This window comes from Hylobates moloch, unplaced genomic scaffold (assembly GCF_009828535.3).
Source record: "Hylobates moloch isolate HMO894 unplaced genomic scaffold, HMol_V3 SCAFFOLD_17, whole genome shotgun sequence".
Classification (NCBI taxonomy): domain Eukaryota; kingdom Metazoa; phylum Chordata; class Mammalia; order Primates; family Hylobatidae; genus Hylobates; species Hylobates moloch.
This window is the reverse complement of record NW_026652292.1, coordinates 63,336,825-63,361,097: the sequence shown is the minus strand read 5'-3', so window position 1 is coordinate 63,361,097 and position 24,273 is coordinate 63,336,825. Positions and strand designations below refer to the sequence as shown.

The 24,273-nt window shown below is 37.0% G+C and overlaps 1 protein-coding gene across 2 annotated transcripts in view; it reads right to left on the bottom strand.

Annotated features, from left to right (window-relative positions):
* The window catches only part of ADGRA3 (adhesion G protein-coupled receptor A3), a 130,783-nt gene that overhangs the window by 14,476 nt on the left and 92,034 nt on the right, over positions 1–24,273 (bottom strand). Inside the window, exons 11-15 of one of the 2 annotated variants that reach the window (XM_032135627.2) lie at positions 22,579–22,740; positions 19,369–19,572; positions 12,085–12,298; positions 11,666–11,874; positions 885–1,009 (exon numbers count right to left, since the gene is read on the bottom strand). In XM_032135627.2, coding sequence (XP_031991518.1) covers positions 885–1,009; positions 11,666–11,874; positions 12,085–12,298; positions 19,369–19,572; positions 22,579–22,740 — 914 coding nt within the window. The remainder of the gene's footprint in view (positions 1–884; positions 1,010–11,665; positions 11,875–12,084; positions 12,299–19,368; positions 19,573–22,578; positions 22,741–24,273) is intronic. The other variant, XM_032135628.2, reaches the window with a different exon arrangement.

The window sequence follows — 24,273 nt, the reverse complement described above, 5'->3', positions numbered from 1 at the left end:
TTAATAACAAAAAGCCATTTATGGAACCACTGCACCCACTAAATGCTAAAGAAATTCTCCACAAGGAAATACATGGGCTTTTGTTACTACAACGTCTTAAGATGACTGGATTACCTGCTTGGCCACCTAGAGATTTCTGCAACATGCCAATGGGCCTTTTTTTGACCCACTGGCACAGGTCTAAACACTCAGTGCATTTCTTCCTGGACTTTCATAATAAAATGTTGAAGTCTTTCTTTTTTTATATATATCGAAATCTCCTTTTGTTTCTTAACTAAATGTCAAGAAATGTCATATATGTCTAGCTTAAACAGGAAAATATATTCTAGCAAAACGTTTTGTAAAGTGAATTTCTGCTTAGCGAATCCTTTTAGTTCATTATTTCCTACCAGAAAATAAAAGTTTCTATAGCTTTGCCTCCAATTAACAAAAAACATATCCCATGCTTAAATGCCACAAATTTTCTTAAAAATGCCATCTATCATAATAGACAAAAAGTCATAAAATAAGAGTAATAATACAGTCTGATATCTAGAGATACCCCTTTAGGTACCTCTGCAGGTAAGAAATTTCTGCCTCTCTTTACATCCTATTGCGCCTGTGACCCGCCCCACAGTCTCCAATACATATTTCCCATGTTCTTTTCTAGATACAAACCCAGCAAACTGACTGGATGCTGTAAAAACTGAATTTATCATCTCAAATACTAATTATTTATGTCTCTAATAGCATGAAATGAAGAAGGCATGTATATATTCTAAAGTAATCATCCTTACTTTGGAAATATAGGATGATAACAAACTCAATTTTATCCTAATTAAATGTGAAATAAAGTCCTTCAAATCAAAGTCCGCAGATCTATTCTGTCGAGATGTATTTCTTACCTGTGATGGTATATGTAACTGACAATGACGGCTAAGAGACATAAGAGGAGAATGATAGCGGTAGTATAAACCACAGGATGCAGGAGGCTGGCCGCCTGGGTGTATAGTTCAGATCCTGTCAAATCCTGAGGGCAAAAGGAAAGATTCATTCTAGCAGCACTTCTCCCCACATTTAACTACTGAGATTTTTTTGAGTGATGAAAACACATCAATAAACAAAAACTCTGGCCCTTATGTCTCTTTATTTTATTCAGACTAATGTTTCATGCTATTTTCCTAACAAGTTACTTTGCTTTCCTAACTTCTACTGTATTAACTGCTTATGGCATACCCTCATTTTACACTGGACCATCTATTTTATAAATTGAAATGTTGACTCTGCCACGAGGGTAAAAGAGAAATCAGCCCTCTACATTTAGGCAATTCAGAAAGCATAACCAGACTTCATCCTTTTCAATGCCCTTTAAGCCTAGTTATCACTCTGCATATTCACTAGCTGATCAGACACAATGAGAGCAGTATCTCTGAGGCTACAAAGCCCAAAGACACCTCTCTAACTATCCGTAGTCAAGTTCAACTTCAAGTTCCTCAAATACAAACGGACCAAACACTGCATAGGATATTGGAGACGCAACGATAAGACATGGTTCCTGTCCCTGAAGAGGTGAAAATCACAGGGGAGACCCATGTGCAATCAGATCATAACAATGTTTGATGAAGGTAAGTCAAGCACAATTATGGCAGCAAAGAGGAAGAGCCCTGTAAGAGCTCAAAAATCAATAAATGGCTGAGCACAGTGGCTCGCACCTGTAATCCCAGCACTTTAGGAGGTTGAGGTAAGCGGAAGGCTTGAGCTCAGGAGTTCGAGACCACCCTGAGCAACACAGGGAGATCGCATCTCTACAAAAGATATATTTTTAAAAATTAGCCAGGCCTGGTGGCGTGCGCCTGTAGTTCCAGCTACTTGGTAGGCTGAGGTGGGAGGATCACTTGAGCCCAGGAGGTCAAGGCTGCAGTTAGCCAAGACAGCACCACTGCACTCCAGCCTGGGCCACATAGTGAGACCCTTCCTCAAAAGAAAAATTATTTAAAAAAATAAATAAGCAATAACAGCACGTCACTTATAGACATTAACAGGCATTGACTGTGAACAATCTAGGCACTGACTGTGTCCAGCACCATAACTGTATGAGGTAAGTATGTTATTAGCCCCATTTTATATGTTAAAAAACTGAGGCACAGAAAAGTTATGTGCCTTAAGGATTAGATTCAAAGGAGCTTGGCTGCCAAGTCCCTGCTCCCAAACACAATGCAGACACTGCCTCTCTGAAATGAAAACAATGGGCATCTTAATGCTACTCTCTTTATAAAAGACCAAAGCAAGTTGGAAAGACACCTCCACCCTGGCCACCATGTCAGATAACCGGGGTTGTAAGAGTCAAAGCTGTAGGTTTACCAGATCCCTTCACTAAATTCTCTGTCTGCACTGACTCTTAAAGCTAAAATGTGACTACTGAATAAGGGAAGGAGTCCACAGTGGATATACCTCCAATTAGGAAGCTCTTACTAATAAAATATCTGAAACAAGAAAAGGTAGATTAAAAAAAAAAAAAAGGAAGAGAATAAGTGACAACCAGACAAGGAAATGGAAGATGACCTCAATAGAGTAGCAAGGGAAGGGGCAAATTTTCCCAGGGAAGAATCAGAAGTTCACAATCCACAATTACAGATCTAAAAATATGGTATCAGGATGCCTAACAAACCCCTCACCTTATCAAATGCTGAACAGTTAATGACAAAAACCACAGCAAGTGGGAAGCACAGATGAGAACACAGGAAACTGAACTCCAGCTAGACTACTCAACTATACTATGATGAGCCTCTAACTTACAAATCACCCATTTACTTGACAAATATTGAGTGCACGCCATGGCCAGGCATAGTGCCAACTAATGGATACACAGGGATAGACAGAAAACAGTTTCAACCCTTGGAGGCCCTGCAGTCTGTAAATTAAATACACAAAAGGGAAAAGACCAGAGAAAAGCCTGTCAGGACCAATTCTGAGCAATTTGCCTTTGTGAAATGCCCATAACACTAGCCTGTAATACATGGCCTCAAAATAGTTGCACTCTGTTAAAAGTCCAGAATATTAGCAGAGAAATTCAAAGAAATGTTGGGATAATGAAAACCAGTTAGATGCTAGTGAGAAGAGATACATTTTCCTCAAATTTCAATGAGAAGCTTCTATTCCAGTACAGAACTAATAACTGAGGATAAACTTTCAATATCTAGTTTAGCTTCTCAACTTCTTTTGTGCAGTGCCCGCTTTAGATTACTGCAGGAAATGTTCAATAACACGTTGCCCCTTACCAGCTATAAGACTTGGGGCAGTTACCTCACTATACAATGGAGACTCCTCTAATCATCTTAGGGGGGTTTGGAGAAGGGGTAGAAGAAAGGCAGTAAAAGTGCCTTCCATAGCCCTTGGCAGAGAGTAACAACATGGGGAGCTGGATATCATCGAATAAAACATTCGACTAAAAGCCAATTTAGTTCTCAAAATATACTGTTTATGGCATTCAAGTTTAAAAGAAATCAGTTATTTTTGGCCAGGCACAGTGACTCATGCCTAGAATTTCAGAGTTTTGGGAGGCCCAAGGGAGGAGGATTGCTTGAGGCCAGGAGCTTGAAACCAGCCTGAGCAACATAGTGACATCCCATTTCTGCAAAAAAATAAAAATAAAAACATTAATGGGGCGCGCCTGTAACCCCAGCTACTTGGGAGGCTGAAGTGGGAAGATCACTTGAGCCAGGGAGTTTGAAGCTGCACTGAGCTGAGATTGTGCCACTGCACTCCAGCCTGGGAGACAGAGCGAGACCCTGTTTCTAAAAAAAATTAAAAATAAAATTTAAAAAAAATTGCTATTTTTCAAAAGTCAAACAAATGTGACACAGAATGAAAAAGAAACTAGATGTTGAAACAGAGGGCAACAATGACTGAATGAAGGCATGAGTACCTCTGTCACTGGTCACACAAGGCACTGCTTCCACAGGGGCATTTTTTTCTCAACATGTTTTTATTGACACATAATAACTGTATATATTTATGGCATACGTGTAATATTTTGATCCATACATATAATGTGTAATGACCAAATCAAATTGGGAAATATGAAATATGCAATAAATATGCAATAGATTATTGATAACTACAGTCACCCTGACATGCTATCAAACACCAGAATTTATTCCTTCTATCTGTACTTGGTTGTACTCATTAACCAACCTTACTTCACGCCCTCTTCCTAGACCCTTCCCTTCCCAGCCTCTGGTATTTTCCATTCTCCTTTCTACCTCCATGAGATCAACTTTTTCACCTCCCACATATGGGTGAAAACATGCACTATTTGTCATTCTGTACCTGGCTTATTTCACTTAACAAAATAACTTCCAGGCTCATCCATGTTGCTGCAAATGACAAGATTTCATTCTTTTTTTATGACTGAATAGTACTCCTTGGTGTATATATACCGAATTTTCTTTACCCATTCGTCTGTTGATGGACTGATGGACACTTACGTTGATTGTATATCTTGGCTATCGTGAATAGTGCTGCAGTAAATGCGAGCGCAGGTATCTCTTCAATATACTGATTTCCTTTCTTTTGAATATATACTCAGCAGTGAGATTGCTGGGTCATACGGTAGCTCTATTTTTAGTTTTTTAAGAAACTTACAAACTACTTTCTATAATTGTTGTACTAATTTACATTCCCACCAACAATGTATAAGAGTTCTCTTCTCCACATTCTGTTATTTTTTGTCTTTTTGATACAAACCACTTAACTGGGGTAAGGTATCTTATTGTGGTTTTGATTTGTATTTTCCTGATGACTAGTGATGGTGAGATTTTTTCATACACCTGTTGGTCATTTGTATGTCTTCTTTTCAGAATATCTAGTCCGATCGTTTGCCCATTTCTTAAATCAAAATTTTTTTTATGTTGAGTTGTTTCAGTTCCAGTTCCTTATTATTCTGTTATTAATCCCACAAGAGCATTTTTGACCTGCCCACATGCAAAGAGGTCTCCTGCTGAAAAATGAACCTAGCGAAAAGTATAGTATAAAGGGCCAGATAGTAAATATTGTAGACTTTGGGGGCCAAGAGGCAAATCAAAGCTGTTATGCAGGTAGTATTAACCATGTAAAACAGAACTACTAAAAAAATTAAAAGCCATTATTAGCTTTCCCATCTTTAAAAAAAAAAAATTAAAAGCCATTATTAGCTTTCCCACCTTTAAAAAAATCTGGCTAGACTGGGCAATACAAAATAATATAAGGCTGGGCGCGGTGGCTCACACCTGTAATCCCAGCACTTTGGGAGGCCGAGGCAGGTGGATCACAAGGTCAGGAGATCGAGACCATCCTAGCTAACACAGTGAAACCCCGTCTCTACTAAAAATACAAAAAATTAGCCGGGCATGGTGGCGGGCACCTGTAGTACCAGCTACGCGGGAGGCTGAGGCAGAAGAATGGCGTGAACCTGGGAGGCAGAGCTTGCAGTGAGCCGAGATCAAGCCACTGCCCTCCAGCCTGGGCAACAGAGCAAGACTCCGCCTCAAAAAGAAAAAGAATATAAAAATATTTACGGCAATTGAGAATTTTAGAATACCACGATAGTAAACAAATTAAAGCTCTACAATGAGAGAGAGAAAGCAGAAACCTGAATCAAATTATTTTCAATTATGGCAGTAAATAAATATAGGCTTTATGATAATGAAAACATTACTAAACACACTATATAAAAATCATAGTATGAGACACCTTTGAGTAGAAAAAGTAAAACTGTTGCTCACATTTGCAACACAGTAATAAATAAAATAGAAAATGACTCTGCCCTCCGGCAACCACATGACCACAGTCCATCACTAAATAGTAATCTTAGTTACTCTTCTACTCAGTACAAACTTTAACAACTAAGCCAGGAAATGAAAAACAAAGTTCTCCACAGAAGTTAGCTGAACTAATACAGAGAAACTGAACATCAAATGTGTGTTAAAAAAATCACAAAGATGATCATTACTAAATCAATGGAAAAAGAGTTTTTAAAACTGTTCACTTGTCAGAGATTCATATATTTACAAGTGTTACTTCAGGCCTCAGAATTACTGAATATAAAATCAGTGGAAGTTTTCCATAATTATCACTGTATCAATAAGAATAATTAAAATAAGCAATTGTCTAAATTCACCAGGATCTGAACAATGGAAAGGAATCCAAAGAAAATATATCAGGGCATCCTGTGTGTCAGGGTATAAAGAATTATAATAAGAGTTTACCATTAAAATTTTAAAATAGATCTGAAATCAGAAATGTAAAAAACAAACAAAAATTTAAAAAGAGGACTATGACTTACTTCTATGTTGCTTTTTCCCCACTAAAGAACAAAGAATGCAAATTTAAAGATTTTATTCCCCCTACCTCACATCAACAAAAAATCAATTCCAGTCAAGTTACAGAACTAAATATAAAAGGTAAAGCACATTAAAGCTTCTTGAAGAACACAAAAAAGAAGATCTTCCTAATTTGGGGGTAGAAAAAGATTTCTTAAACAGCATTAACTAAAACAACAACAACAACTAAGAAATTGTACCTCAGAAAAATTAAGAAACTCTCTTCACAAAAAGACAATATTGAGGGAAAAAAAGGCATGAACTGGGAGAAGATGTATGCAACACATAAATTCAACAGGGAGCTCACATTCAGAACCCATATTAAGAAGTCCTACAAATAATTACGAAAATGAAAGACAACAAAATTAAAAATAGGCAAGACTTAAGCATGAACGTCAGGAAAGGGGGATAACCCAAACTGCCAATAAAAAGCTAAAGAAGTGCTCAACATCAATAGTCGCCACAGAAATGCAAATTAAAACTAGAATGATACATCACAATACCACCACCAGAAGACTAAAACTGAAGATTTGACAATTCCAAGCATGGCAAAAATGTAGAGCACCTGAACTCTCATTACTGTTGAGACCATAAACCAATATAACCATTTTGGTCAACTGCATGGCTTTAGCTACTTAAAGCTAAACACATAGAAAGCCTACAACCTAGCAATTTCACTTCTGAGTGTACATGTCCATCATAAAACATATACATGAGTACTCACAGCAGCTTTTTCTTGACACCCAAAACCTAGAAACAGAAATGGCTATCAATGATAAAATGAACAAACTTTGGCATATTGATACAATGGACTACTACACTGCAATGGAAAAGAATAAACTGCTGCTAAATGCAAAAATGAAGATAAATTCCATCCATGTAATGACAGGAGAGAAACCAGACACAAGTGTACATACTACACAACTAAAGTCTAAAAACAGGCCAAACTTATCTATGGTGAGAGACATCAAAAGGGTGGTACCTGGAGATGGTGGCAGGAACTGACTAGAGAGAAACACAGGGGCACTGTCCAGCACTCTAGTACAAATCTTGTTCTTATATATTCTTTTGTAAAAATGTAATCAATATTTGTACACTTTGCTCAATACCTCAATTTAATGAAAAAGGAAAACCAGTTGGTCCCTTTGATTATCAATTCCACTTTGGAGAATTTGTCTCACAGATGCTCAACTAAATGTGCAAAATGACAATGTACAAACCACTAGAAACAAACACAATAGAGAAATATCTAAATAAATCATGGTAGAAACATAATAATCAGAGATAAGAAAGAATGAGGGGCCGGGCGTGGTGGCTCACGCTTGTAATCCCAGCACTTTGGGAGGCCGAGGTGGGCAGATCACAAGGTCAGGAGATCGAGACCACGGTGAAACCCCGTCTCTACTAAAAATACAAAAAATTAGCCGGGCGTGGTGGCGGGCGCCTGTAGTCCCAGCTACTCGGAGAGGCTGAGGCAGGAGAATGGCGTGAACCCGGGAGGCGGAGCTTGCAGTGAGCCGAGATTGTGCCACTGCACTCCAGCCTGGGCGACAGAGCGAGACTCCGTCTCAAAAAAAAAAAAAAAAGAAAGAATGAGGAAACTCGTATATTGATTTGCGAGGATTTCAGAAAGAAGACTTAGCAGAGGGATTATTAACACAGATTCCAAAATGAGACTGTGAATTCAAATCCCAATACCAGCACTAGCTTTGTGAGCATGGCATTTAACCTCTGCCTCAGTTTCCACATCTGTACAGTGGGGGTGATGACAGTACTATATCTCATGAGGCAGTTATAAGAGCTGAGTAACTGAATGTATATAAAGACATCAGAGGAGTGGCTGACACATAAGTACTTAATAAAGAGTAGCCACCACTACCATCATCACCATCCTCTTCTTTAAGACACATCATCACCATCATAGTTAAGATATGTTGCTCTATAGAAAAAAGCATGGTTTAGAACAGTGTGTATAGCATGCAACCTTTGTGCAAAAATGCAAAAAAATAGGAACATATATTCATTTTGTTTCCATAAACACGAGGGTCTCAACAATATGCGAGAAACAAATAGTAGTTACTTATCAGTGTGATGCGAGAGATGGGTAGGACTTCCAGCTTTCACTGTAAGTTAGTGTGTAGAAATAAATAAAACATTACATCCATGTGAGTATAGTACTTATTTTAAAATTATTTAAACAAAAACATCACTAGCATTTATGTTCAATTATAGAGTAAATGATATCAAAGTTGCTTTGAATACCATTTTAATCTATAAAATGACATATTAAGATGGTATTCAGCATGTTTTATATAAACAAATGTAAAAGAATCACTAGAAAAAGAAAATTAATGAATGCTCTCTAGTTTCATATTTTTAGGTGAACACAATAACAAAAGAGGAATCAATGTATATAAATTAGCTTATCTTCACCACTAGTGATTAAAGTATTAAGTACTACATAGTTTGAACCTAATCATAACACTACTTTCTATTCAGTTTTCTTTCTTTTTTTCCTACAGACACCATCTCCTGTGTATCTTCCTGCCCCACCTGGCTATTTCAGATCATATCATTCAAGCAAACCTAATTTCTGCTTATTTTTTTTTTCTGGCTCCCAGTGAGACCTTAGTAAATAATTGGTATAGCAGGATGTATACTCAGACTTATGAATAAGTATATTCTTTATGTCGCATTTTTTAAAAATTCAAAACTCTTAAAATCAGATAAAGGAAAGTTTTATGGACTATATCGCAAGACAGGAATTTAGACTTACTATATAAAATGATATATTAAGATCGTATTCAAGAAAAATAGGATTTTATCAATTTTTAAAAGCCTAATATAAGGAAAAAAGATACTGCTTTCTAATTTGCTTTCTAATTTTTTAAAAACAATTTCTTCAATCCTAAACATAACTTTAACTACCTAAAAGTGGGTATAATTTCATTAACTTTTTCTTTATGTTTAATTAGCAACTAACTCCCATGCAGTAACTTTAATTTTGTCAACAATTTCAAATACATTTCTCTTTGCTGCCTCTAGATGGCACAATTACATTTAAGAAAAGGAAAAAGTCTTTGAAAATAAATAGAAAAAAAATCTTAGTACTACTGTATTTTAGCTTTAAAGAATTGTGTATGACACTTTTTAAGAGATTAAAAGTCTGAAAGATAAAAGAATAGCTTATTCCTTCCAGAAAAGGATTGTACTAATTTAATAGTTTTGAAGAACAGCTAGGAAGTTCACAAATGGATGCTTTAAACTGGTATTAGATTAAATAAAAGTTTCACACGGTGCAATACCACAGCGAAGGCTTATAAAATGCATTTTTGTGTATGTTTTGTGTTTCATTTATTTTGCTCAATTTTTTCTTGTTAACTATTACATAAATTTCTGACAATGTTGAATATTATTTCTCATCAGTACATCACAGTTTATTTTATACTCAAAATCTAAATGAGAAAACACTTTCAAAATGGAAGAGAAAATGCCACATACTTTAACGCTTCATGCTTTAATTTAAAAGGTGGCAGTGGCTCATGCCTATAATCCCAGCACTTTCCGAGCTTGAGGCAGGCGGATCACTTGAGTCCAGGAGATCAAGACCAGCCTGGGCAACATGGCGAAACCCTGTCTCTACTAAAAATACAAAAATTAGCCGGGTATGGTGGTGCATGCCTGTAATCCCAGCTACTCAGGAGGCTGAGGTAAGAGAATCACCTGAGCCTGGGAGGTAGAGGCTGCAGTGAGGCGAGACTGCACCACTGCACTCCAGCCTGGGCAACCGGAGTGAGACTCTGTCTCAAAAAAATAAAAAATAAATAAAAGGTGACTACACAATAATAAAATGTGAACTTACAGAAACCAGACTCATGGTTACAGAAATCAAGACATCTTCCATTTACAAAGAGAATCAGAATGATAAACTGTCAACACTAAAGTTAATCCCAATTGAATAAAGGGCCTATACAAATATAGCCGAGTCTATAAACATACATGTTTAAATATGTTGCTTGCACTTGCATAAAATGCTCAATTATGTCACTGAAAAGATAATCCCTTTACTCTGATAAATAATCTATTCACCTTTCTGCTTGCTTGACCTGTGTACCAGGTAATGTATAAGTTGAATTGAAAAAAAAAAAAAAAAAAAACAAGAGTCAAAGAAAATTATTTATAATTCAGGCTTACTTCAAGATCATTTCTAGCGCTAAATGCTATTTTTTTAAGAAAAGAAAAATTCATGAAATGTAAAATATATCATGTTTCAAGGTATTTAGCACTTTGATAAAACATTTTCTAGAAAACAGATTTACAGCTGGAATCAGAAATAACACAGAAGTTCCTCACACCCAGAGTAACCTCAAACCATTTCTGGGAAATGTCTTTCACACTCATCAGTAATTCCTTCCACTATACTCTAAATATACTCCATGATGTCAGTACTTATAATAATTACAATATAAAATAAGAACTAGCATGGTTTATTTCATAATTATCTGCTCAGGATTCAGATTCATTTAAAGACCTCATTAATAAAAACACTTGCTCCTGTACATTAATAACTGTTATTTTACCCCCCAAAAATTACAGGTTCCCTAACCAAACCAAAATGCTCCAAAATCTAAAACTTTTCAAAGAAAATGCTCCTTGGAGGATTTCAGATTTTTGGATTAGGAAGGATGAACTGGTAAGTATAATGCAAATATTCCAAAATCTGAAAAAATCCAAAATCCAAAACATTTTTAGTCCCAAGCATTTCAGATAAGACATAAGACTCAACCTGTAATAAGTGTTAACAATGGCAAATAACAGAAAACAACACTAGACTGTCATTAAAACTGAAAAGACATTCTTTGTGTCAATACTGTCACTTGCAATGACAAAAATGAAATTATCATGATTAATTCTAAATTCAAATAGGGTCTAACAAACTACGACATGTAGTGGGAAACAGCGCTAGATTGCAAGTAGGAAAATGTTCTTTCACTACTCACCGTGTATCCTTTGGCAAATGAAATCACTCTTTCTGGGCAAAGGGAATCTGACTGTATCAATAGTCTCTACAAGTTTTAAGGTCAAAGACTAACTGAACTGATTGACTTATAAAGTTGATTTAAAATTCCTATATACCAAACTCAATCCCATACATTTCACTTGGTAGTAACTTAATTTCCCTTTAAAATTAAAATTAGAACACATATCATCGCATATAATCAAAGGGAGCAAATTATGTTAAAAGTAAAAAACACTTCATTTGAGCTTAATTATGCATAGCAAAAATTTAGAATAGTGTTTATGCATAAAGTTAACAACTGCCATACCATTAAAACTGCATAGTTACTAAGGGAGTAGCACTGAATCGTAGTGATATTTTCGTCTGAATAGAGTATATGGCACCCATCTGACTTCCAGCCTCCTTGTCCGTTCAGCAAATCGAAATCCCACCGGGCTGCAACAGCATCTGCTCCATGTGCAATTCGACGCAGTGTCACATTAACAGGGATGTGGTGGGTATCTACATTCACACCATCTGGAGAAAATGGGAAATAAAAATATTTCTGAAACAAACTTCATGAACAATTATAAATGTCAACTTCTACAGTAATGGGTACTCTGCAAGATCTTTTTTCACTAGTGACTCATTAAAACGAGAAAACACTAAAATAAGCATTTTTAGGAACAGTCAACTGCAAGGCCTTATTGTCCACTGACTACAGGATAACATATGCCACATACAAACCTATTTTGGTTAGAATCACAGGGGTAACCACAGTACGTCGTTTTCCGTCATCAGCCAAATTTGTTGAATTTCCAGTGGCTGGAAAAAGCTTTCCATTGCGGAATGCAATGAGTTGAAGCTTGTAAAGAGAGTCATCCGTTGGTCTGAGTTCTCTTTTTTGCTTTGGTGAGAAAAGGGAAGGAGGAAGCTGAATAGAAGCCTCCACAATAGTATTCTGAAAAATATATATATATTAAAAAAAGCTCACTACATTAGTACATAGAAACCAGAAAAAATATGTCGGATAGTTACAAAAGTGGTATAATTAGGTTGACTTCATTTTTTAAATTGTATATACAAAATGTAATAGTTAAAAAAATCATCAGTCAAGCGAAATGTCAATGCCACATAACATAGTTTAAAGGAGTATAAAACAGAAATGCAAACTTTGAAGAGTTAAATAACAAGAAAAGTGTTTCAAATTACAAAGTTAATTTTCCTATGATATTATATGTTGAAGTAGATAGCACTAAACAGATCGAGGATCTCCATGCTCAGGCTCTATCAAGTTTACAATGATAAAATATGATAAAGAAGCACAAATGTAGCATATCACAAATGTGAGTATAATTAATTTGGGCTTATGGAACTTTAAGGTGATTTATGATGAATTCAAACCGTTACACAACAAAAGAATGAAATTATACAAACATAATAGAGGTTTAGATTCAGTACACTTCGCAGAAATTTCCTTGAGACTAAGAAACACATTTAGAAAAAAAAAATAACAACCCATAGGAACAACTGAAAATGCTGACTGATCACTGAATGTTTTTCAGATTTCTTTACTGAGGATTTTTAAATAATAAATTATTCAGCATCCAGTAAAAAAATCTATATACCAAAGAAGTGAACAATTAACTATCTAAAAACATTCCATAGTTGAAGAATTTATTACACAATCTTTCTTTTGGCCTCTAACCTCTCTTCTTCCAATTCTGTATTCACCAGAATTGCCCCTTAAGAAACAAATCGAATCATGTTATTCCAGTTTACATAACACCTTGGTTCTGCAATGTTTAAATAATACTAAGCCCAAATCCTAAGTTCACCATAAAATTTGATGAAAATCCATTGCTCAGATGTATCCCCTGAATGCTCCTATAGCACAACCTGAAACACAGCTACACTGAGTTACCAATTTAAGTTCTCCTATATTCTTTTTATGCCACCATGCTCACTGCACAGACCAGCATCTCCACCTGAAATGCTGCACTATTCTTTTGTCTCACAAACTTTTGAATTGGTATAATGGAAAGTGGATTAGAACGAAAAAGGTTGGCAGCCAGGGGGAAGACTTTATACAGAGTCCTTGAAATAGGGCTTTTTTGGACAGTTAATTACCTCTCCTCAGTATACTGCGTCTCTAGATTAGCTGCTCCCTCTTCTGGACTCACACAACACTCTGCACACATTAGTCATAACGTACACTTGCAGCCCCATGGTGTGGCTCACTGTCTGCTCCTCAAACCAGAGTATGAGGATTTGGGGTGCAGTCAATCTCACTCACTTTTTGAAACCTCTATGTTAATAGTTCTAGCACTTGCATTTGACCAAAATAGCTCACTGTTTATGAAATGAACAATGTCTGTATGGCATGTTCATTTTAAAAACAATTCTACTTAAGCAAATGATTGACTTTAGAATTAACAATGTTAGATCACAGCAGATACCCATATCTTCTCAGTAAGTATTTTAGAAGTTTGAATATTACTTTTAAATTGAAGATGCCAAGAAAATATTTAGTAGATATATTTTGTTTGAGAAGATGCATAAAAAGGTTCCTGCTATTCTCACTCACAATGTGAAAAAAATTTATTATAAATTTATTCACTAATCTAGATTTCTATTAAGTACACAAATTTCTCCTAAGTACATAATGACACATGCAAAGAGAGAAAACCGATTAGTTAAAAGTTCAAAATCGTGATAAAGTATTACATAATGCACACTTATTAAAACTCAAATACTATAAAATTCATAAAATAATATTGTTATACACACAAAATGACTTGAAAACAAAGCATAGCTCTTTGGGGAAGTATTAGTAATGATAAATCAAAATGATTTAAAAGAAGTCATTTAAATTTTTTTTAAAAGAAAGTTAAAATAGGGAATAACATCTATACTTTCTAGAAGTTAAAAAAGGTCTCCTACACAAGTTTAAATCTGTAAAACCAATTAAAAAAAATGTACAAAAAAATACCAGGAGTATGGACATATTACTGGGTGACCAAAGCTATATACTCATGGCTGTTACATATTTAAGGCTTCTAAAATATCCTTCCAAGTCCAATACAAACATTACTAAATAATAACTGCAGGTTCCCTGGCATGTAGAGTGGCCTAGGTGCCAATAAGGCAAACTTCAGCCGTATCAATAATATTTAGATTTTTATAGTAACAATGGAATACTTGTGTATTTAATTTCTTTAAAAGAAATACTTATTATTTACAGAAAGGTTGTAAATCTATTAGTCACCGCAAAACACTTACTTAATTTGGTGCATTTATCATGATTACACCTTCTTCCACCTGGCCCGAGGGTGGCAAGCGCAAAGTTTGTAAGTTCTTTAACCATATATTTATTTAAAAATATATGGATTACAGCAATGGATACAGATAACAAACACACGAATGAGAGGTAATAAAGTAGAAAAATCCGTCTTAAGATCCTTTGGGAAAAACAAGTTTTCGGTTTCCAACATTTACTATTGAAAAATCATATACCATGGAGAGAACATGAGATCTGAAATAAGAAAGGATTTGGGTTCCAGCCTCACCACTTAGCAGCTGGTTAACACTGCACAACTTTGTTTAACCTCTCTGAGTCTCATCTGTCAAACACAGCTAATCATCTTTGTAACAAATGGTTGTGAAGACCAGATGGGATCGTGACCATGACAAGCACAAAAGGCTAGGGAACTGTCGGTGGTTATTTTTTACTGTTGTCACTGCAGCACCATGGAAGATGGTTATCTGGGGGCTGGGGGAGAGGAAAATGCCTTAACTAAATTGCCAAGAATAATCTAGAACGTCATCATGTTTTGACTTCTACCATTCAGTTTCAGTGTTCATTTTAACATTAAAAATTGATGAAATATGAACACACATGAAATGATTGTTACCACATAGCTGCTTTCTTTGCTAAATTCATCTATATTTCACTATTTACAATGACATTAAGCTAAAAGGAAAATGATAAGCATAACGGAGGTTAATTCAAATACTTTCACTAGATCTTAACATATTTCCTTATCAAAAAATCTGGACTTCATCCACTATGCAGTTAATAAAATTTTCAGAAATCTTTATGGGTTAAAATCTACAGAATTCTAACATGAAAATCAGAATGAGCCAAAGAAACATCTGATTCAAAACAATAAAATACTAATTTATCTATGTTTTCTTGACGACTTACTTGACTTTAAACAGACAGATGCTACAATATCTCCTAATTATTTTCTTGTGTATAATTATTAACTGCATACCACCTTTTGAGTTTCTCACTGAAGATTAACAGCAATTACATTTGACTTTAGAATTAATTTTTTAACTGACTTTGTTTGCTAACTAAGTTTGGCTATTAATTTTATTCGACATTTATTGAATGTTTAGTTACTCTGGGCTTGGAATTATGCAGAGACTGGAGATACATAATGCAATAAATAAGCTGTGGTCCCTGTCCCCCAAAATTCATAATCTAACAAAGGAGAGATAACAACAGCAACAAAACAGTAAGAGCTAATATTTACTGAGTGCGTACTCTGTGCCAGGCACTGTGGTGAATGTCTACATATTTACCTCACTTAACCCTCTCAACAACCCTTCGAGTGAAGTACCATTTCATGATCTGGATAACAGCCGAGAAACTGACATTCAGAAAGGTTAAGGTAGTTGCCCACATTTGCACAGCTCTTAAGTTGGGGAGAGAACCTGAACCCAGACTGTCTGGCTACAGAGAGAACACAGTCTTAGTCACTGTATCATATATGGCCTCTCACTGCAGCTCACTCCACCACTGTATCACCTTATAATTATTCTGAAGAATGAACAAAGCACAATGGGATTAACAGGCACTGGTTAATTCTGTCTGAAGAAGAGAAGGAAGAATCCAAAGGCAGTTTTAGAGGGAGAGTAGCAGGAATTTCACCAAGCGGGGATGGACTGGAAAAGTGCAAAAACGAAGGCAGGAAGCAAGAAGATGCATAATGACTAGCCTGAAAAATTCAAGAGACTTCAGCCGGACTGAAGCTCTAGATGTCTGGGATGTGTAAAGAAAAACTGATTTCTAAATTCTAGTCAGGTGAAGTATAAAGAATAATTACTTCTCCTTTTTGGCTACATTACAGCTGAACTCAAAACACCAGCTTATTTCCAAAGCCCTCAGTAAAAGTAAAGTAGTTTACTGAAAACAGATACTATTTTGTTATGCTAACATATCTGAGTTATGGTACCACAGTGAAAGGAAACATTTCATTGAGAAAAAAATTGGAAGAGATTTGATAGATGCTGTCAGTAAGAGGCAAGTATCAGGCAACTCTGTCACCAACTGGTGACCAACTGAAGCCAGGTATGAAGTCACTGATGATTCCAGCACTAGGCCCGCCCTCAGGCAACTAAGAAACCCTCTTGGTTCTCAGGCTCCCACGTGTGACAGGCAATGAGAGAGAGACGAACAAGGCATTATGGGAAAAACGAGGAAGAAAAATAAAGGAGACAAGGGTGGGAGTGGAGAACTGGATGAGATTAGGCAAAATTTCTTGGAGTGACATTTCTGCTAAGTGTTATCACCAAGGAGCTGGGAAGGGAGGGAAAGAGTAGGGATTCAAATAGGAGAACTAGCACAAGCCTGCTTGAGAATGACCAGGTAGTAGGGAGAGGAACCAAGGAAAGTTTGCTGTTGCTGGATAAAAGGGAGAGGTGGGAAGTACTGCGGGGAGAGAGGGAAGACGTCAAATGATAAAGCTACTGAACAGTCTCTGGAGAGACATGAGACATTTATGAAGGGATGCACAAGGTCAATTTCCATTTGGGGAGGATCCAGGTAGAATGCTCGCAACATTAACAACCCGAAATGGCACAGGCACTGACAATCAGAACAGCCTGCACAGAAGGGAAGGCTCCCAGAGGCCTCCTGTTCTGCAGGCGCCAGGCCTTCAGGTGTGAAATGGTGAAATGAGAGGTCTGGGTGGTGGTCCCAACAGAAGAAGCAGGAGGGCTGAGGAAGCACTCAGAGAACTAGGGCAGCAGCTATTTGCTAAACAGTAAGGAAGTATTTCAATATTTTACTAAGTGGCATCATCGTACTGATACACGTTAGCTGAAGAGACAGCCAAGAGACACAGAGACTAACTAGGAAATTACCATGGTTTGTGCAATACAGGATGGGAGTCCCAAGCAGGCTGAGGAGGGAGTATAGAGGGAAGGACAGAGATTCTGAAATATGCAGGAAGCAAATCAAGGAGGCACCTACTGCTAAGTAATGACTGCCTCTTTATGGGTTTAACTTCACATACCAGCATACGCTCCCATTTAAAGGCAGCGCAATCAGTTTCTGGATGGTCAGGTTTTCTAGTTAGTATATTCAAGAGATTAAAAAAAAAAAAAGGATGCAAAGAAAGAGCAAAAATTGCCCTAGTATAAAATGTAACATGTAAAGTTAGTTTTCTGTTCAAGTGCTAAAGCTTAAGCACATTTTATGCCATTAACATTAGAATTTTTAACTAATTTTCTGTCATGAGGGATGTGTTCCTTTTTTATTCAGTTTACTCATGTCCACCTATGAACCATGAATAATTGTGTAATGTGTCCTAGCTCTCTGGCCTTGCTCTATGGCTCTCTCTCCTTGGTCTATCCCTTAAAAGGATAGACTAGCATGAAATTGACAAATCTGAGTGTCCATCTAAAGCCTTCTGCTTTAGCAAGAAGAAACTCTCCTTACCCAGAGGGGTAGGTTGTGAAATTGATGAAATGTAGGGTTTCATCATTTTTAATCCCTTTCTACCAACTGTGATCATCTAAGACAGAAGTGTTCATCAATTTTAAGTATTCCTCAAAAAACACACCTTTCTCTCATGGGCTTCTCTGTGTTGCTGTTTCTGCTCTTTTATAGTATGTTTGTGGTTTTTTGGGTTTTTTTTCCCAATATGAGACACAATAAGGAAAGTTGAGCAGGTCCAAAGGAGTGTGGCACAGCACAACTCTCTTAGCGCCAATGTTAACAGGCAAATCTTGCCAATTTTCCTCTGAGTATAGGGTATCCAGTAAATATATTGTTATCAGACATTTTGACCTAGTTGAGATTTTCTTGGGCAGTTGGGATTTTCTAAATTTAGCAAATTAGCTCTCTTTAATGGTGGTCACCAAGAAAAAGTATACAAAAATACACTAATTTGTTCATTCATTCAATATTTATTGAGTTCTCACACTAAACCAGAACACCTAACACCTGTTGGATCAGTTATTACGCAGCCATTAAAATGACTGGAATATTGTTCGTGACATTACTGAGGGACAAGACAGAAATAAAGTACTGTGAGATTTAAAACTGCAGAGAATACAATTACACATGCCCACAGGAAGCTGAGTGAAAAAAATGTGGTTCCATTAGGGTGCTGGAGTTATGCCTCCTCTATTTGCTTCAATACAGTGTAGTCAAATATAGCTAAACCACCAATTTTAAAGATCAGTAAAAATGCTTTCATTTTGCTTGCTTCAATGAAACACTTTTTTTAAAAAAAGATATATGACATATTTGTGTTTTCTGCCAAAAATTTTGATATACAGCTTGCTTGATTAAACACCTGGCCTCAGGGTTGACCTCCCCACTAGGCTTGGCAGGCACAGTGCCAAAGGCTCATGATACTTTTAGGGGCCCATGAAAACATCTTATTGTCTTAAAATCAGGAGCAAAACAACAAATAAATAAACCTTTAAGTCAAATAAAATATTTTAACATGTAACATTAGTATATTTGCATTTATACCATTGCAGTTATAAAATGTAATTTCTGATATTTTTATGTAGAGAAAGGGAATCAAAGGCAAAAATGCCTAGGGCCCATGAAAGTCGTAATGCAGTTCTTCCTGGTTAGAGCTTTCTTTAAAACAGTAGCAAAAGCAATAATATCTAACTCCCTGCAAAAAAAAAAATCTTTTAAAAAGGTTATTTTGCAAAGCAGAACATTTGGAGCATTCTAATTTAACTGTAAATAGTCTTAAATGATTGCAGAATGTAACATACCTTTAGCGCCAGACTCGAAAATGTATTTGAAACATTGCACTTAAAGCTCAGCTGCTTATCCAGGTTTCCATCTGGATCCCGCCTCCCATAATCCGAAAGTCCTGTACGATCAGAGGCTGCCACTTTCTGGAACACGGTACAGGTCATCCCCGTGAAGCCAGTAGACTTGATGACATAAGCTTCCAGAGCAATATTGGGTGAATACTTGAAAAGTCAATCAAACAGGAGTTATGAACGATTTATAGCACAAAGGAAAAGCACTTTCAAAGACTTTTCAAGCACAAAACACTATGCATTAGCCAAACCAGAAAGCCCAGGTTCTTGCTAAACAAAATCACTGTGTAGATAACTGGCAGAATTTAAAAAAAAAAAAAAAAAAAAAAGACCCTGGAATGGAAAGGATGTCCTAAAATGGAAGAGAGACCCAAAAAAAAGGAAAAGAAGAAGTCATGAAGTACGGAAGATGAGGTCTAAGAAGTCAATTAAAAATAATTTAAGGAGCACTTCGAAGGAAAACAACAAGCTAAAAATGGAAGCATCCTGAAAAAAATTCAGCTAGAGAATCAGTGGACCCTCTAAATGCTCATCTTACAGGAAGAATGAGAGCTAAATATTAGAGTTTGGGAAATGCACTCGACACACCTGGCCATATTTACTTATTTCTTTTACAGGAAGATCATTAACTCTTTGCATTAAGTTTCACCAATAAAAGCTTTACAGTCTCCAAAGCTGTTTCTTCAGAAAAGGAAGAGAGATGTTAATTTAAATAGTAGGAAATGAACAGATTTAAAAATCAAATTAGCCTGGTCAACATGGCGAAACTCCATCTCTACTAAGAATACAAAAAATCAGCCAGGCATGGTGGCACATGCCTGTAGTCCTAGCTACTCAGGAGGCTGTGGGAAGAGAATTGCTTGAACTTGGGAGGCAGAGGTTGCAGTGAGCCAAGATTGTGCCACAGCACTCCAGCCTGGACAACAGAGTAAGACTCAGTCTCAAAAAAAAAGCAAATTAGGTCAGAAAAATCATCTGAAAAATATGGCACCTGCCCTAGAGTTTTAAAGGAATTCAGGAACAAGAGTGAACCAAGGGGAACCCCCAAAACATACAACCTGTCAGTACAGACAGCCACCAGGCCCACTCACTGGAGGACAGAGTGGGCATGAGAAGTGACAAGGAGCCACACCTTCACATCCAGCAGAGTGACAGGATTTACTGTAAATTCTAGGGACAACATGGCATCACCCTCCTTTAAGGATGATTAAGTATATGCCTATCCCACAGGCAAGGCACCATTCTAAGTATCACATATGGATGTCTTTTTCTTTAAAGCATGAAATTTTGGTGCACGATGCTTACAATCTATTAGGAAATAAGATACAAATTTAAAAATATAAAAAGTAAAGTAAAATTTGGCAAGTCTTATGCATGTGATAGAAAATAATTAGTAGTTTCCAAACTTTTCAAGCATAAAGAATCTTTGTATTCGTTTTTGCCTCACAATGTAAACATAGTGAAAAGTCTTTTTAATTCAACTTATTTGTTAATAATGTGTATTCTAATTTTTTACTAGTCAAAGACACATGTAAACAACCACAGATCTTATGACAAGCAGCAGTCATTAGGCCCAACACATGAAACCTTGGTTGAAAGAAAGAAATCTGTCATTTTGAGGCACCTGTGAAGCCATATCATTTTACTTATTATACGTAGATGTATCATCTCCTGGAACTTTGTTTACACATTGAGATGGTATGCAAATTCCTACTACGACCTTTACTGTACCCTTGGGTTCTCAGAAAAACTAATGCAGTTCAGAGAAAGGGGGGAAGTTCTTCCAGCTGATTAATAAGCATGGCTAAAGGATGAGATTTAAAATGGATCTAAATGGCCGAGGTGGACATAAATATGACAAGCTAGTCTCAACTGAGGTCATGAATGTGAGAGGGAAACTCCACTGACTTACATTACAAACACAGTGACCGAGCCGGGTGCGGTGGCTCACGCCTGTAATCCCAGCACTTTTGGGAGGCTGAGGCGGGTGGATAGCTTGAGATCAGGAGTTTGAGATCAGCCTGGCCAACATAATGTAACCCCGTCTCTACTAAAAATACAAAAATTAGCCAGACATAGGGGTGCTTGCCTGTAATCCCAGCTACTTAGGAGGCTGAGGCATGATAACTGCTTAAACACGGGAGGCGGAGGCTGCAGTGAGCCAAGATCACACCACTGCACTCCAGCCGAGTGACAGAGCAAGACTCCACCCCCAAAAAATAAATAAATAAATATTGAAAAAAAAAAACCACACCAACAAAAAACAAAGACAGTAGCCATGCTGAGACTCCATTTTATTTATTATTCCAAAAAGAAAATACTAAACTTAATTGAGCAAAGGGAGCAATAAAACATGGTAACATCAAAAAAAGGTCTCAGAGATCAACAGGAAAATAGCAATCTTGAATTGTGTAAAATCACAGGAGGAAGTGTAGAATATTCCACACTATGTCAGCCCAGTAAAATAATTAGGAAATGAAAATCATGGGCCAGATCAAACTATGATTGCTAAGGGAGTATCACATTATTTACTGTATTCACCACCTTTCTAGGACAAAAAAGTAAGCAGTATATCAAGAAATTTACAACTGTTCAATTTAGCATAAATACAATTTAATACTATGTAACTGAGTGATCATTATTTATTAATGTCATTATCCCAAGAGCGGGATTGACTGAAAATGCCAATAGCTTCACAAGTGTTGGAAGGCATCCCAGTTCTCTTCTGAGATTGAAACCTGGGCAAACAATCAGACATTCTCTCAAAATATCCTTCAGGGCCCAAAACAGAGTATTAGCTCGGATGGACCATGGGTATGTGCCAGTGGGGCAATACAATCGTGTTCTTATTTTCCATTGCAGAAACACTTTCAGTGGATTAGATGGTGATAAACATTCAAATTACAGATTAAGAAAGTATTTTCCAGTTCCCAAAAAAAATTACTCAAAAGCAAAATTAACTTATAAAATGTTAAGAAGAAATTCTGTAATAACTTATAAAATGTTGTAACTTACAAAACGTTAAGGAGAAATTCTGTAATAATCAGCAGTAAGAGAAGATATCCACCCCATAATGGAGAAGACACCTATCTCTTTCGGGTGAGAGATGTGTGAAATGCACTTTTTTCTCAGAGTCTACGATAATGTTACACTTACTGTTGAATAAACGTGAGCTCCACCAGCTAGCCGGTAGGTGGCAATGCGCTGAAGACACTGCACAATCCTACTGCAGGCTTTAGCTTCCCTCTGCGCCAGCCACAGGACACGTTCATCAGCCAACATGATGTTACTTGCAATGTCAACCATCACGTCACCTAGCTAGCAGGGGTTCAGGAGAAAAAAGAAAGATCTTTAAAACCACCATAAACTATTTCGTAGAATCAAAATCCTAATGGACAGTGAGATTGGCCTTCGGTCTCAAATTCCACATGAGAACCCAACAGGCACTTTTACTTGTTTCTCATGAAAACATCTTCAGATATGAACAGTTCATTCAAGTATAGCCATTTGGTAATATTTAGCTCAAAAGAGCATACGTAAGTGGCCACATCACTGGTGAAAAGACTGCTAGGTGGTATCTCAAATGGAGGAAAAGAAAGGCAATTAGGTTAATTAAAGAGAAGGAAAGGATGTCACACAATACCAGAATAAAAAGATCTTGACTGTTCATCTAGAAAACCATTTATAAACACTTCATTTTTGTGCATGCATTAGCTTAAATCAAACTATTATTATTAAGAAATACACACTGCCAGCCGGGCATGGTGGCTCACGCCTGTAATCCCAGCACTTTGGGAGGCTGAGGTGGGTGGATCATTTGAGGTCAAGAGTTCAAGACCATCCTAACCAACATGGTGAAACCCCGTATCTACTAAAAATACAAAAAAAATAGCTGGGCGTGGTGGCCCATGCCTGTAGTTCCAGCTACTTGGGAGGCTGAGGCAGGAGAATTGCTTGAAGCTGGGAGGCGGACGTTGCAGTGAGCTGAGATCATGCCACTGCACTCTAGCCTGGGCAACAGAGTGAGACCCTCTCTCAAAAAAAAAAAAAAAAGAAAAGAAAAGAAGGAAGGAAAGAAGGAAGACTGCCCACCTCTTTAGTCTCTGCTCATGTTCAATACTCTAGGGATGCCCAGCTACTGCTAGGTCCTTGTATGTGTTGTATGATCTCACCCCCATCCCCTTGCACACGTGGTTTCCTATACCTTGAATGAACTGCGTCTTCCCTTCCTCCCAACTCAATGAATGCTTTTAAGATCGAATACAATAAAATAAATGCACTCTTCCACACTTTGTTTTACTTGTTTCATTTATTGGATTCTTTTTATTCGCTCACTTCGTAACTGACAGATGTAAACATCTGTCAGGCAATGCCACTGAAAAGTCAACCAACTATTGTTTACTATAAATTGTATGTCTCACCTGAGAGAAATAAATTGAACCGTCCAGGGCTAATGAGACTTACTGGTGTCAAGAGGATTTTGTGTTGAGCAAAACGTTCATGAGAGGGAGACACGAGGCAGAAAGAACAACAAAAACATTCCAGAGGTAGGATCAGAGAATCTGCAAGCTGGCTAGACCTCTAATCAAGAAGTAAGCATTAAAAGGCGTTAAGCCCCAGTGCAAAGCCAGAAAGCCAGGGCTATCTTAACAGATGTCTTTTGATCATCCCAGAAGATCTCCACTGAGATTTCAATCCTGTTTTGCATCCAATACACTTCACACAACGTATAATTATGGGGGCTGAAGAGGGTTTGGAAGAAGTTCAGTCCATCCCACCCTAGTTCACTTTACAAAAAAGTCAGGACTTTGGAAATCCACCAGATCCCAACCCTGGAACCATGGGGTGAAG